The following is a 14,321-nucleotide window of genomic DNA, read 5'->3' on the forward strand; positions in this document are numbered from 1 at the left end:
AAAGGAAAAATCATAGATTATGGTAACCACAAATAGTGATTGAGGGAGTATAAAAAATTGCTGATTCCTATGCCTGTTTTTTCTTCTTTATAAAATATGAGAATGGTCTATATGCATATGGCAAGTATCCTTGATGAAGATATGAGAAGGGAACAGGTAAGCTTTTGCAAGCCATCTCCCATGGAAGACCACATGTTTATATTTATATAATTGTCAGAAAGGTTTACAAAATGCAAGATTTCACTGTATTTATCATTTATTGATCATTAAAAAATGCATTTGAGAGAGTGGCAATTACAATGCAGAATGAATAATATTACAATGGACAAATAATTCACCAGAATTTCCAAGGAGAGAGCCAGAAATAAAATTTGTGGCCTAAGATGTCTATATATAAATGTACAATTATGGATAATAAGCAAAAGATTCTAATGCAAGGGAGCGAATTTAACCCCATAGTTATTGCCGAGACTCAACCTGACTAAGAGAAAACTATGAAAGGGTATTCCTCTGTAGCAGGGAGTTGAGCTCTTCTCCTATCATCCTACCTGCCTAGCCAGTGGCTGAATGTCTATCCATATGGCTAACCACATGGCTAACCACAAAGCCTAGGCTGAAAAAGCCGAGGAATATGTGAGTGGCTGAGGAAGGGGTAGGGTGGAGAGGAATGACCAAGCTGGGATTGTGGAATTTTTTATTTTTTTAATTTTTTTTTTTAAATTTTTTTTTAATTTAATAGCCTTTAATTTACAGGATATATACATGGGTAACTTTACAGCATTAACAATTGCCAAACCTCTTGTTCCAATTTTTCACCTCTTACCCCCCCCCCCCCCCCCCTAAATGGCAGGATGACCAGTAGATGTTAAATATATTAAAATATAACTTAGATACGATTGTGGAATTTTTTAAAAGGAACAACAACAACAAAAACCAAGCAAGAAAAGATAGAAAAATGAGCACAAGAAGAGCTTTTTCTCATGTCTTGAATCCAGTGTACAATACTATTAGTGATAAGCGAGCATCAAGGACTGATAATGAACAAGATATACAAAAAAGCAGTCAGAAATTAAGTTGTTTCCAAAGATATGATTATGAATTGTAAAAAGTAAATGAGAGACAGTCTGGGTCCCAAGTCTCCCCAAACTGACTGGACATTGACCTTAAAGGAAGGATATTTGACTGACTCGACATCAATTTCTAGCAAAATTCTGTTATTGAAGAACCTGTGAGCATTTAGATAGGGAAAAAGAAATTATTAAGAGCCAGCATAGCTTTCTCAAGTACAGAACATGCCAGGTTAATTTTTTGACATGTTAGGTCACTGGAATGTTATAGACATAGCATACCTATACTTCAGAAGAAGCACCTCAGTTTTTTATATTATTTTTGTGGATAAGATAAATTAGAGGAGTTAGGTGATTGTGTAGTTAAGTTTTAATTTGACTCTGCCTCAATTTCCTCATTTCATAAAATGAGATGGAAAAGGAAAGGAAGGCTTTAGAACTTGTTAAATGACTAGACTAATGTCAAATTGGAGGGAGGATCTGGTAGGGAATTGTCCTTGGTCCTGTGCTATTTGGTAATATTATCAATGATTGGAATAAAAGCTTCTGTGGCATTCTTATCAAATCTGCAAATGATAAAGCAATGAAGGAAAGCCAATTCATTGAATGACTGTTGGGACCTTCCCAAAAATTCCTGAAGGATAAAATGATGAGTTTTATGAATCTAATAAAACATATAATACATCTGAATCTAATGAAACATATAAAATATAAAAATGATTCTAATAAAACAAAATGGTGGATAAATTTTCACTTGGGTTCAAAAGTCAACTTCATGAGTATGAGATGGAGAGATATGGTTAGGCTAGAAAAAATATAAGTGAAATATATCTGGGGGTTTTGGTGGACTTACAAGTTCAATATAAGTCAACTGTGTGACACAGAAGCCTTTAAAGGAGAATGCAGGATAATCTGAGGCATAGGGTCTATAATAAGGGAGTTGCACTCTGGTCAGACCATATAAAGAATATTACATTCAGTTCTTGGGGCTAGAGACAATAAGAACATGAAGAAAAGATACTGACAAGTTATAACATGTCAAGAGATGAGTTACCTGGGCAAGAGGGGAATGGTGAGAAAAGGAAAATCAGGGGGTAAATAGCAGCTGTCTTTAAGCATCTGAAGAACTGTCACATGTATGAGGGTTTTAGTATGGTTAGCCCCATAGAGCAGAACTAGGATCAGTGGGTAAATGTTGAAGGAGATAAAAAAAGATAAGGAAAATCCATCCTAACAATTTGTTCAGTCATTTTTCAGTTATGCCTAACTCTTTGTGATCTCATTTGGGGGTTTCTTGGCAAAGGTACCGGAGTGGCTTATCATTTTCTTTTCTAGCTCATTTTATAGATAATGAAATTAAGACAGAGGTACGTGATTTGTCTAGGGTCACACAGTAAGCATCTGAGATCACATTTGAATTTAGACCCTCTTGACTCCAGATCTAACTCCTTTTTGCTCCATTCAAATAATTAAATCTATCTTAAAGTGGAATGAGCTGCTTCAAGAGGAAGTGAATTTCCCCTCATGATGTTTCACTTCTATCTATCTTTCTATGTCTATTCACTCATTTATTGTATGTATGTATTTTATGAGGTTTTTTAATTAAAGCTTTTTATTTTCAAAACATATGCATAGATAATTTTTAGCATTCATCTTTGCAAAACCTTGTGTTCCAATTTTTTTTTCTTCTCCTCCCCCCACCCCCTCCTTTAGTTGACAAGTAATCACATATGTTAAACATTTCATAAGGTTTTTTAAACAGAGTGTTTCAGTAGGAATTCATGTTCAAGTAAGATTTAGACCAGATCATGTCTGAGGTCCTTTCAATTCTGAAATTCTGTGAATTTTTGTTCTTGTTAAACTGCCTGTTTGACTTAGGGAGAAAGAATTTGTCTTGCTGCTATTGACATTTTTTAAATTCAAAATTTCTTCTAATTCCTCTTTTCACAGGACTAGTGGCTTCCAAGGAGAAGCTTTTAGGATTTTCCCAACACTGCAAGCCTATGATATGAACACCAAAGTATAGAACTAGACCTATTAGAGAAGGATGCCATAATCAGTGTAATATCTGTGGATCAAGCTCGAGAGGAGGCCAGAAGAAGCAGACATCAGTGTGGACTAGAGTTGTAAAGGAAGTCCCTTGATTCAACTTCCTCCATAATAATTTCTCTACTAGCATCTAATTTCTGTAATGTTGAATTATTTACCTTTGCTGCAGCATGGAAGCTCCAGGGCTTTGGTATTCTGGAAGGAGCACTGGACTTGAAATGAGTAAACTTGGATTCTTGTCCTGCCTCCTCCCTAATTAGCTGGATGACTTTGGACAAATCTTTAACATCTTTGGAACTCAGTTCACCTATTTGTACAATGAAGCAATTAGATGATCTCTAGCTGGTCTTACATAAGCATGAACTTTTTTCAGAAGATCTTCAATAAAAAAAACTCAAGATGAAACTTGGAAAGACTCATACCAACTGATACAGAATGAAGTGAGCAAGAATCAGGAAAAAAATTTCTCCAGTAACAATGCTGTAAAGAGAGAGAGAGAAAAGAATTCTGACTGCTGCAATGATCAGCCATGATTCCTGAAGATGAGTGAGGATAACAGTTATTTACCATCTGATAAAAATATAAAGCATTCTGGATTCAGGAGACATACATTTTGGGACATGGCCAGTATAAGATTTTGTTTGCTCATCTGTACATATTTGCTATTATAATTTTGCTTTTCTTTTTCCTAAGGGGGAATGGAGAGAGAGAAACAGAGAGACAGAGAGACAGAGAGAGGAGAGAGGAGAGAGAGACAGAGAGAGACAGAGACAGAGACAGAGAGAGAGACAGAGACAGAGAGACAGAGACAGAAAGACACACACAGAGAGAGAGACAGACAGAGAGAGAAGTAGTAGTAGGGAGGGGAAAAGGGAAGAAGGGAAAGAGAGAGAGAGAGAGAGAGAGAGAGAGAGAGAGAGAGAGAGAGAGAGAGAGAGAGAGAGAGGAGTTCCTAGGAGTTCTGTTTCACCTCAAAAACAAGAAGGAACTTTATAACAAATACAACTTTCCCCAAATGGAGCAAGCTGCCTCACAGCATAATGAGCTCCTTATCACTAAAAGTGTTCCGACAGAGTCAGGATCACTAATCATCCAGGATGTTGTAGAAGGTATTCTCGCTCTGGGTGGGAGGTTGTACTTGACAGCCACTAATTAAGCTCCCTTCTAACACTAAGATTGTGTTCTATCCTCATTGCTTCTTGTTCTTGAATTTCTGCTGTTTTATCCCATAGAGGGCAAAGCTGATGACTGGAAGAGTTCATAGGGACTTCAAGATCTTTCCAGGCCTTTCTGCGTGTTTACTATCATCTCCCTCACTAGATTAGGACCATGGTCACAAGGTGGTATGGACTCCACGTGCTGTGTACCCTCTTTAAAGGGGGTTAGATGAGGGAAGGACCAGGGAAGGCAAACAATTTTTTCATTGGTTATATCTGAAAAAGGATATCTCATTTTGCATGTTGATGTATCACCTCTGTGTTAGAAGCTGGACAACATGCTCCATCATGGTTGTCTGGAATCATGACTGGTTAACCATTGAGCTGATCGGTGTTTCCCAACTGGGTCTTATTGTGACCAACAGTTTGTTTGTTCCCCAATCACAGCCTTTCTCCCTGCCAGCTACAACCTTGTTCCTGGTCTGCCCCCTCCCCATCATCTTCTATGTCTGTATTTTTGCTATTTGAGTTTTGCTGCTACTGGAAGCTTCCAGACAAGAAGTTTCTCCCTGCCTGTGACATGAGAATGGGCAAGCCGGTCAGATTTGCCTGAGAAGGATCCCTGACTTCTCTATTAAACATCTAAGCAGTCAATTATTTCCTAGTTATCCTGTATATAACTGGCTTTCTGTATATTTGTTTGCATGTCATTTTACCCTTTAGATTGTAAGCTCCTTCAGAGCAGGTTTTTGGGGGTTTTTTGGCCTCTTTTTGTATCCCCAGTTCAATTTATGTGCCTGGCACATAGTAGGTGCTTTATAAATTTTTTGATTGATTGATAATCTCCAAGATGATTCAGTCACAACCTTAGACCTTCTAACACTTCCCAGAATCTTGGATCCAGGAGCCTCTGGGAAGAGAGATTGATTATCATGCTTGAGATTCTGTGACATTCTTGGTTATATGGCTTCCCTGGCCTTTCTTAGACCCACTAAGCAGGGGTCCTCAAACTACAACCCGCGGGCCAGATGCGGCAGCTGAGGACGTTTATTCCCCTCACCCAGGGCTATAAAGTGTCTTTATTTAAAGGCCCACAAAACAAAGTTTTTGTTTTTACTATAGTCCGGCTCTCCAACAGTCTGAGGGACAGTGAACTGGCCCCCTATTTAAAAAGTTTGAGGACCCCTAAAGGGTTAGTCTCTATAGCAGGGGATCTCTCATGGAATTGTCTTAGTAACACCTTTTTCTTATTGTCCCTGCTTCTCATTCTCTTGAGTATCTCTAATTAAACCACATGACTTCCCCTTCATGCCTTTCCTTATACACTCCAAAAAAAGGACATATTACTTTCATTCTTGACTGGCTTATCTCATTCTTCTGCAATGCCTTTTTATATACCTAGCAACAGATTTTGATATCAAGGGACCTTAAATAGTCCCTATTAGTCTTAAGAAGTCTATGTTCTTAGGAGAATTTAAGCTAGTATAAAAAAAAAAGGCTAAAGAAGCCTGTTTCTACTATCTAACAGGTTATATTCCTTAACTAGTCTTAGTTTATAATTGGGAAAGAATAGGAGAGGGAAACACACACACACACACACACACACACACACACACAAAGGCAAAAAGACATAGACAGAGACAGGTTTTGAGAGAGAGAGAGAGAGAGAGAGAGAGAGAGAGAGAGAGAGAGAGAGAGAGAGAGAGAGAGATAGGGAGGGAGGAAGAGAGGGAGAGAGATAGTCTGAGAGACTGAAAAGGGGACACAATTGGTTATAATAGCTAACATTTATGAAGCACTTACTATATTCTAGATACTTTACATTTATTATATCTTTTGATTCTTGTAACAATCCTGGGAGGTAGATGCTACTAATACCCTCATTTTACAAATGACAAAATTAAAACAAAATAGGTTGAAATTTGCCAAGGATCATACAGTCATTAAATGTCTGAAGCCATATTTGAATTCAGGTTTTTCTGACTCCAGCCCCAGTGCTCTTTCCACTGTGCTACCTAGTCTCCCCAGAAGAAAAAGGAAATGAGGATGGAACATAGTCTTAGACTTAGCAAGGAGCTTAATTAGAGGCTGTCAAGTTCAACCTCCCACCCAGTGCATGAATATCGTCTACAATATCCTTGATGATTAGTGATCCAGCTTCTGTTGGAACACTTTTAAAGACGGGAAGCTCATTATACTGTGAGGCAGCTTGCTCCATTTTTGGACAGTTGTATTTGTTATAAAGTTCCTCCTTATTTTTGAGGTGAAATAGAACTCTCAGTAACAGAGTTAAGGAGACAGAGACAAACAAGAATACAACGGTAGATACAGGGATAGTGACAGAAAGCAATAGAGACAGGGATACTAATAGACAGAAACAGAGATGGGGACTAAGAAAAACAGAGAGAGAGAGAGAGAGAGAGAGAGAGAGAGAGAGAGAGAGAGGGAGAGGGAGAGGGAGAAGAAGAGGGAAGGAGGGATCGAGAGACAGACAGAGAGAGAGACAGACACAGACACAGAGACAGAGACAGAGAGATAGAGAGACAGAGACAAGAGAGGCATGCAGGACTGAGATGGGGAAAGAAGGAGGGAAGGGGAGAGAGAAAAAGAGTGGAGGAAGAGAAGGAGAGGGCGGAAAGAGAGAGAGGGAGCGAGAGCTCATAGTATTTTCACTTACTGCTGGAGGCATCCCAGGGCTGCCCTGGAATATAAATGAAACCACTCCATCATCTTAACCTGCCTCTAATGATTCCATCTATAATTAAAGAGGGACTTTGTGGATGGCCAGCAGGAGGGAAAGAAGGAAGTACTTTGATTAGATGGGTCATCTTCATTGAGAAGAAACAACACAGAAGAAAGAGAACTAGTTCTGGAATCAGGAAACCTTGGTTCCAGTTCTGGCTTTAACACTTCCTAGCTGGGTGACCTTGTCTAGTCACAACCTTTCTGAATACCTGTTTTCCAATCTGTAAAATGATAGAAATAATATTTGTGCCACCCCACCTCCCAGGGTTATGTTTATGAAATGGAGGGCAAGAGAGAATAAGCCAGAGAGAAGGGAAGGAATGCCCATCATAATTTCCTTTCAACATAGGAATGGGATGAGGCGTTGTACATTAGGAACACCTGTTTTGAATTTATTCTTCCTTTTTTTTCTGTCAGCAATTCCCCCAATGCCTCTCTGTGACACATTTCTCCCCTTGTTGTTGCCTTTTTTCCTCCTTTGCTCCTTCCTTATCCTTCCCTCTCTTTTCTTGCTCAATGAGAGTAATATTTATAGGTTAAACAGCAGCCTTTTTGTTAATCACATTCCCATTTTCTAGGGCAATTTCTCAGCTGTTTTGCCTGCCTGCATTACACAAATCCACCTTTTCCCCCAGGTGTCGCTTCATCCCCAGGAGATGATTTGAACAACTTGGGCCCCATGAATTTGGGAGGGACTGCCCCAGGCCATTCTGGCTTTGGCAGAGCTGTGTCTGACCTCAGTGGGAAGCACAGCCTCCCAAGACATTGTCGGAATGGAGCTCAGCCCCTCCATTGACTAGGCCCCTTTAATGTGGAACATGGATACTGCATGGAAAATCCTGAGATTGTTCTAAAGAGGGAATTATTTTTGTGTATAGCATTCCCTTTATATTATACATAATTATAATTATGCATATAATATAATGTATGTTATATTATACATAAAGAGAATTATTTATAAAGGGTACAACTCACTTTCCTGGAAGATATCTCAGTTTTTGCTTTCAGCTACATCACTGCCCCCCAGCTCACTTCCTTTTCTGATCTTGTCTTAGGTTTTTGACTAAATTTCTGCTAGTTTTGCTTGTCAGCCAACCTTAGTTTCTACTTTTAAATCGTCCTTTCTTGGTATGCCCAATTTCATGAGACGTTGCTGCCCCACCTTGATCCGTCCAGTTTTGCCTTTGGCATTGATCCCCAGTTTAAGCAAACATCTGTCCAAGCCTCTCACTAATTGTCTAAAACGTCTGGGCCCAGTCTTGCAACTAGATTGTGCTTCTGTATAATCAATAACCCAATCCAATAATCAATTAGTAATTATTAAGCACCTATTATGGGTCAAGCACTTTTTTTAAGTGCTCAGGATACAGAGACAAAACAAATAATAACTAGGTAATATATACCAAGAAATATAGGTAAACACTATAAGTCAGTAGATGCTACAAATAAACAGATAATTATTCACATGATAATTTGAGAGAGAATGAAAATTCTAAGAACTAGGGGCTCAAGACAGTCTTTCTCTAATAAGTGGCTTACAAGCTAAACCTGAAAAGAAGCAAAGAATCCTAAGAATCAGAGTGAGAAGGGATATTTGAGGCACTGGGCAGAGTCTTTGCAAAGGCACAGGGACAGGAGATAGAATATTGAATTCAGGGAATTGCAAATGAGCTAGATTGGCTAGAAAATGGGATATAGGAAGGGGGAAGAAAGTTGCAAAGATAAACTGAAGCCAGACTATGAAGGCCTTGAAATGCCAAGCTGAATAGTTTATATTTTATCTTCAAGGCAATAGGGAATCACTGAAGGTCTTTGAGCGAGGAAGTAGCACAATTAAGATGTGCTTTCAGAAGATTCTTTGGGCAGCTGTTTGGAGAATGGATTGAAACGAAGACTCCAAATATCCCCACCTATTAATCTGATCACATCTGTCATTAGTCAAGCCCTGGCTGCCTCCTGCACCTTCTCCTAGCACATCTAGCCTCCTAAATTAGCTATTCCACCAACAAGACCAGCACCATATTTTGCTAATTCTCTAGGCAGTCTTGTATTTACATATCAGACAGGTGAACCTTAGAGATTTATCTTTTCTATCTGGGGCTGCCACAAACTCCACCCTTGAATGCCCACCATAACCCAAAAAGGGTTAGTTAAAATAACAGTAGATTTGAGGACCAAAGACCTGGGTTTAAATGCTAATTCTGCTGTGTGACTTGGGTCGTCTCATTTCTTCCCTAGCCTTAAACATTGTATGGGTGTTGCTTCAGTCAAACTGAGACCTGTTAAAGACCTTAGGGTAAAAAGGCCCAGGTCTCCCACTACATCTAGGGAAATCTCCAGTCATCCTGTTCTATATCTTGCCTCTGGGCCTAGATGGCTCTGGAGGGGAAGGGGAGGTGGGTGACTTTGGCCAACCTCTCTCACTTAGGTCACATCTCCTCCCTGATGTCATGGTCTTCCTTGAGAACAAAGGAGAAACAATGAGTAGCCTAAGTTTCTTTATCTATAAAACAAGGGATTTGGACTGGATTGTCTCTAAAATCCCTTCCAGCTCAAAATCCTGTGGCTGTCTGATTACAAACTCTCAGATTCAACTGCAGAGAAATCCTGGCTATTTAATAGCCAGATCCTCATGCACTAACTACTTTTCCTTTTTTTGCATTATTGAAATTTTCTCCATCACTTTATTTTTTATTTTGAATGGTATTTTGTTTTTCCAAGTACATGTAAAGATGGTTTTCAATATTCATTTTTGTAAAACTTGTGGTCCAAACTTTTCACCCTCCTTATTTTACCTCTCCCTTGCCCAAGACAGCAAGCAATCTGATATTGGTTAAATATGTGCAAAAAAGACAATAAAACAAGCCAAACTCTGAGTTGTAGCCTTTGCCTCTTCTCAAGGTGCAAATGCTGTCACTGAAAATTTAACAAGTGGCTCTCGAGAATAACTTTGAGCTACCTTTAGCACATTCTTGTTTCTCTGCCTCTTAGCTACTAGCCTTGACATAGTATTTAGCCCTGACATGAGTATTTAGACACAAGTTCTTTAGGATCTCTTCCTGGATGGAAGTTAGAAGGTTCTAGCAACTTTAACTGTTTTGGAGATTGAAGGGAAGAAATCAAAACAAAGTCTAGAATCTTATGATCCAGATTTCTACCTGAGAAAAATTGGAGAAGTGACTCTTGCTCTTCAGACCTGAGTGGTCCCAAGAAGGCCTCTACATGAGACAGTGTAGTGGAAGAAACCATGGAAACCATGGATTGTAATCCTGGCTTGCCACTGTGTATCTCTCACCAAACAACTTCAGCTTTATGGGCTTTTGTGCCCTCTACTAAGGAAGAGAAGTTGGCTATGGTTCCTTTCATTTTTGACATTCTCTTATTCTATTTTTCTTTTTCTTTTTTTTTGTGGCTGTAATTGTGACCATTCCTTTATTAGGACTGAACAAAATTTTAAAACAGCCATTCATGATCAAAATTCTCTAGTAGATGAAACCAATTTAAATAGGGTTGTGATGGTACATATAAAAAAGAAAAGAAACATTGGGGTGACATCCCTTTCTGGTAATAAATAAGGCAGAAGACAATTATTTTTTGTTGTTCTATTTTTCAAATTAATTTTCTAATTTCGATATCATTCTACCAGAGAAATCAGGTTCAGAGAAGAACAGGTCAATGGCAGTTATGTCTGGTTGGGATCTCGTATTAAATTTTTCTCTTCTCAGGGGGGTGCCCATTCTGGAGACTAAATGGAGTGGACATGCATGGAAGAAAGGGCATGCGAACTAAGCCTTGAAAGATGGGTAGGATTTGGACAAACAGCAGTCATACAACTAATACACGTCTGAGGCTGAATTTAAACTCAGGTTTTTCCATCTCCAGGCTAGGTACTCGCTTCACTTCAGTATCTAACTGCCCCTTTTGTGGAGGGATTGGGAACTTAAGTGATTTACTTGTGGCCACACAACTAACATGTGTCAGAGGCAAGACTTGAGCTCATGCTTTCCTGACACTAAGAAATGCTAACTCTTAGATCATAGAGGATGAGATGAATTATTGACAGTTCTGTGACCAGAATGAAGGTGTCCTGCTTCTCCACCAAGGATATTGCAGAGCTCTTTTCTCTCCAGATTTTTAGAATTCTCTTCCTTTCTAAACACAGGACCTCCATGATTACTGAGAAAATTAAGTCCAAATTAATGGGTCAGTCCAAGGGAGTTGCTTGAAGAACATAAAGCAAAAATAACTTGTCACAGTCACACAGATAGTAAGTATAGAGGTGAAAAAAGCATTATTTATTTTTCTGTCTCCATCCATTCACATAATCTGTATTCCATAACTAGGATGTATTCCTTTCTCATCTCTACTGTTCAGAACACTCTTCTTTTAAAGCTCATCTTATCTGTCCACCCCCCAGCCTATAGTTTCAAGGATTTTCTCCCTCTTCAAATTACTTGGCTTTGTAATAATTATATTTAATCTGTGCCCATGTCATATACCCCTCAGCAGAATGTAAGATTCTAGAGGGCTATTGCATTTTGTCTTCTTTGACATATCCCTAGAACCTAGCACTACATCTTGTATATCTGCAATTGTCAGTTTAGGGAACTTCTAGTGTAGAAACTCGCTTCAGAAACACATGTGGTTATCTAAATTAGTAGGTCAGTCCAAGGGAGTTGCCTGAAGAACGTAAAGGTACATAAAAAAATAACTTGTCACAGTCACACAGATAGTAGGTATAGAGGTGAGATTTACTTTCCTATAAAAAAAACATTATTTATTTAAAGTTTTGAGTTCCAAATTCTGTCTTTACCTTCCTCCCTCGCCTTTACTCTCCCTGAAATGGTAAGCAATCAAATATAGGTTATACATGTGTAATTATGTAAAATATTCCCATATTAGTAATTTTGTACAAAAAGATTCAAATAAAAAAAGAAAATGAAAAATAACATGCTTTTGTCTTTATTCAGATAATATCAGTTACTTCTCTGGAGGCAATTACTAGGCTAATCATTAGTCCTTTGGAATATCCAAGATGTTATACTGGAGAGAATAGCTAAGTCATTTGCAGTTCTTCACTGAACAATATTGCTATTACTGTATACAGTGTTCTCTTGGTTCTGTTCACTTCATTATGCATCAGTTCATGTAAGTCTTTCCTAATTTTCCTGAAATTATCCTGCTTGTCATTTCTTATAGCACAATAATAATCCACTGTAATCATATATCACAGCTTGTTTTACCATTTCTTACTTGATGAGCATCCTTTTAATTTTTATTTCTTAGCCACCACAAAAAAAAAGCTGTTATAAATATTTTTGTACAAATAGGTTCTTTCCCCTTGTTTTTGATGTCTTTGAGATACAGACTTAGCAGGAGTATTGCTGGATCAGAATGTATGCACAGTTTTATAGTCTTTTGAGTTTAGTTTCAAATTGTTCTCTAGAATGGTTGGATCAGTTCATAACTCCACTAACAGTGCATTAGTGTCCCAGTTTTCCCACATCCCTCCTTTAAAAAAAATCATATTAGCCACTCTGATAGGTATGAAGTGATATAGATGTGGAATTTTATATTGGTTCTGTTTTTACTCCTAGCTCACCTACCATAGACTGGCTCTACTATCGGTATCTGGTAGGAGTTTAGTGTTTATCAAAAGGAATTATAATTTCTGCTCATATCTCATCTCTTTCCTACTATACTTTACATCCTTGAAGTCAGGGGTAGAACCTTGTTCATCTTATTCATTGCATCTGGTTCATCTATGTGGGCTTCGAGCTGTGGAGTGCTAAATGAAGTCATAGGACTTAGAGTGCTAAGAATTTAGATTTTGGGGGGGATTATCAGTCCATTTAGATTTGTACTAAATATTAATATTTCCACATAAACACTGGTGGCTATATGAGTTGCAAAACCTGAAGACTTTAATCTTCAATTTTAAGGGGAAAAAAAGGTAGAAGTCTTTCTCTAAGTCCCTAGTGATATGCTTTGTACCTCTAGAAATTCAAGAAATGAATGGGATCCAGCAATACTCCTGCTAAGTCTGTATCTCAAAGACATCAAAAACAAGGGGAAAGAACCTATTTGTACAAAAATATTTATAATAGCTTTTTTTGTGGTGGCTAAGAAATGGAAATTAAAAGGATGCTCATCAAGTAGGGAATGGTTAAACAATGGTTAAATTCTGGAACTTTTCCCAGAATGCAAATGGGCTATCAGTACACAAAATGGGTTTAAATTGTATCTCATGAGAAATATATCTCAAGAGAGATAATATGGAAATACTGAAATGGCTTGTAATTCCTCATAGAGCTATAAATAGATTGATAGTATCCATTTGGCATAAATGTGTTGGGTTCAAGTTCAGCCTCAAGGTAGGGAGATGTACCGGGTGATCCCTGAAAAGCCCTTTTAGTTTCAGGATTATGGTTCTAAGCTTTAAATAGATGGTTCTGTTCAAGATTTAGGGAAGACCCACCAGCACCAATACTGCTGCGCATAAGGGCCTAAAAAACTTGGGAACCAAAAAAATCTGCTCTCCTTTACTCTTGGCCCTTTATTCTTCATCCCAGATAGAATAGGCAGGAAGTGGAATGGAGTGTCACCATGGTAACCAGGCTAATCAGTGACCATACACTGGAGAGCTGGAGAGAGAAGGTTCCTACTAGGACGTGGGGTGCTACAGTACTAACTTCAGGCAGAAAGAAAAGCCACAAGAGATAGCATGGGTCAGTGTATAAGGCACCCCATGACCTGGGAGGAATTGGAGGAATATCAGGTGGGTAGGGCTGGTAATGCTGTCCCTTGGACCACCTCCAGTCCATATGCCCAAAGTTCTAAAGAAATGCTAGTGAAGAAAAGATAAGCCTTGCTCAAGCGTCTGTTGCTTCGTGATGATTTTAGACTAGTGATTCTCAAAGTATGGCCTGGAGACTTCTGGGAATACCTAAGACCCTTTTAGGGGGATTGCAAAAAAAAAAAAAAAAACAACTATTTTTTTATAATAATACTAAAACATTTCAATTTCTAATACAGTAAATACTATTAGATATATCTCACATAAAAGTCCTTTGGAGGGTTATCAATAATTTTTAAGAGTGAAAAAGGATTCTAGGACCAAAAAGTTTTAGAACAATTCATCTAGAATAGATCAATCCCTTCAGTCTCACCCCTCCCCTTCCCCATCTCTTCACTTGTTGCTTAAGGCTCTCACAGTCTTGACCTGATCCCTACATCCAATCCTTGATTTTGTCCCATGTCATACTTCAATCCCTGGTACTCTCTTTAAAAAGAACCTGTCCCA

The 14,321-nt window shown here is 38.5% G+C and overlaps 1 protein-coding gene across 2 annotated transcripts in view; it reads left to right on the top strand.

Moving 5' to 3' along the window:
- The first annotated feature begins 13,642 nt into the window (after positions 1 to 13,642).
- CIB4 (calcium and integrin binding family member 4) overlaps positions 13,643 to 14,321 on the top strand; it is an 84,167-nt gene continuing 83,488 nt past the window's right edge. For both annotated transcript variants that reach the window (XM_023501541.2, XM_031951411.1), the window contains exon 1: positions 13,643 to 13,796. In XM_023501541.2, coding sequence (XP_023357309.1) covers positions 13,743 to 13,796 — 54 coding nt within the window. In that variant the 5' untranslated portion in view covers positions 13,643 to 13,742. The remainder of the gene's footprint in view (positions 13,797 to 14,321) is intronic.

This window comes from Sarcophilus harrisii, chromosome 2 (assembly GCF_902635505.1).
Source record: "Sarcophilus harrisii chromosome 2, mSarHar1.11, whole genome shotgun sequence".
Lineage (NCBI taxonomy): Eukaryota > Metazoa > Chordata > Mammalia > Dasyuromorphia > Dasyuridae > Sarcophilus > Sarcophilus harrisii.